Source organism: Trachymyrmex septentrionalis, unplaced genomic scaffold (genome assembly GCF_001594115.1).
Source record: "Trachymyrmex septentrionalis isolate Tsep2-gDNA-1 unplaced genomic scaffold, Tsep1.0 scaffold32, whole genome shotgun sequence".
Taxonomy (NCBI): Eukaryota; Metazoa; Arthropoda; class Insecta; order Hymenoptera; family Formicidae; genus Trachymyrmex; species Trachymyrmex septentrionalis.
The window spans coordinates 2,988,428-2,989,727 of NW_017305485.1; the positions used below are offsets into that span (position 1 = coordinate 2,988,428).

The following is a 1,300-nucleotide window of genomic DNA, read 5'->3' on the forward strand; positions in this document are numbered from 1 at the left end:
TTGCTAATATTTTACTTTCGATTTTATTTGACAAGTATGATTTAATTCTTTTGCACCAATCTAGTATCAAAATACTTTTACATTTAATTTATCTGGAATGTCAGCAAAATTAAAAAGAGAAACAGAGAGGGAGACAAAGAAAGGAGTTGTTCAAACTGTTTATAGATTCTATTTCGAAAATCTATTTAATAAAGGTGATGAAACAATGAAAATTGCAAATAATTCTAATGATACTTATCGCGAAAGAATCGCATTCTTTATAAACAAACATCAAGATGCTTTAAAGTGAGTGTATAACATCATATATGAAAAAATAAAAAAAATACAAAATATCCTCCATTTAAAGATGAAACAATATTTTTGCGAAGATTCCTTTTACGATTATTTCTCGTTTATCATAGCTTTGTGGAACATATCGAAAATATCTTCACTATACCTTTCGGCGCGCAAATGATCATAATAACCATAGGATTAAGTATTACATTACTGCAAGTATGTATTTATTTATGATAAAATTGTTTTTCATATTTTCTAAAACTTCCAAATTGAATTTGATTCTGAAGAATAAAATTTCGTCCTTAAAAATTGATCTTTTTTACTTAAGATAGCTTTAATTTTCATTCTGTAGAATTTCAAGGAATTTAGAGAACATATAAATAATTTTAAATTGTGTTTTTTCATATTAAAGTTTACGCAGCAAAACGGCGATATTTTAATATCAATAAGATACGTGTTGTACATTCTCGGTCAACTGTTTCATTTATTCTGTCTCTGTTTCGAAGGACAGAAGCTAATAGAGCACAGCACTCTGATGTGCGATAAAATGTAAGTGACTTGAGATACCTAAAGGTAGAAGAAAATAGAATTTTGTATTAATTTTTGCATTCAATTTCTTTGAAATGTGGCAGATACAGCAGCACCTGGTACGAAGTATCCATGAGATCGCAAAAGTTAATCGTGATGGTGATGATGAAAAGTGTACGACCGAGTTTCTTAAGCGCTGGCAAGATCTACATTTTCTCCCTGGAGAACTTTACCATGGTAATAAGAGCAGAATTATCGCGTGCTTGTTATGTATAGAGTTTCTTTAACGAGATATAATGCTCTTGTTTTGAAGGTTCTACAAACTTCGATGTCATACTTTACGGTGCTTGCATCTATTTAATAAATGTTGTTTGTGCATTCGACGTTATTACATGGCACTCGTCGAGAAAACAATATCATATATCTTTAATTCTCTTATTACAATTATACACTTCTAATTATATTATTTATTATTTTTTTAGTATATCTTAATATA

General features: G+C 29.0%; 1 protein-coding gene across 1 annotated transcript in view; it reads left to right on the forward strand.

The window, feature by feature from the left end:
• Positions 1-205: 205 nt before the first annotated feature.
• Positions 206-1,300, forward strand: part of LOC108749824 — an 8,065-nt gene continuing 6,970 nt past the window's right edge. Inside the window, exons 1-5 of the mRNA XM_018488801.1 lie at positions 206-285; positions 402-492; positions 689-825; positions 909-1,041; positions 1,118-1,153. Coding sequence (XP_018344303.1) covers positions 206-285; positions 402-492; positions 689-825; positions 909-1,041; positions 1,118-1,153 — 477 coding nt within the window. The remainder of the gene's footprint in view (positions 286-401; positions 493-688; positions 826-908; positions 1,042-1,117; positions 1,154-1,300) is intronic.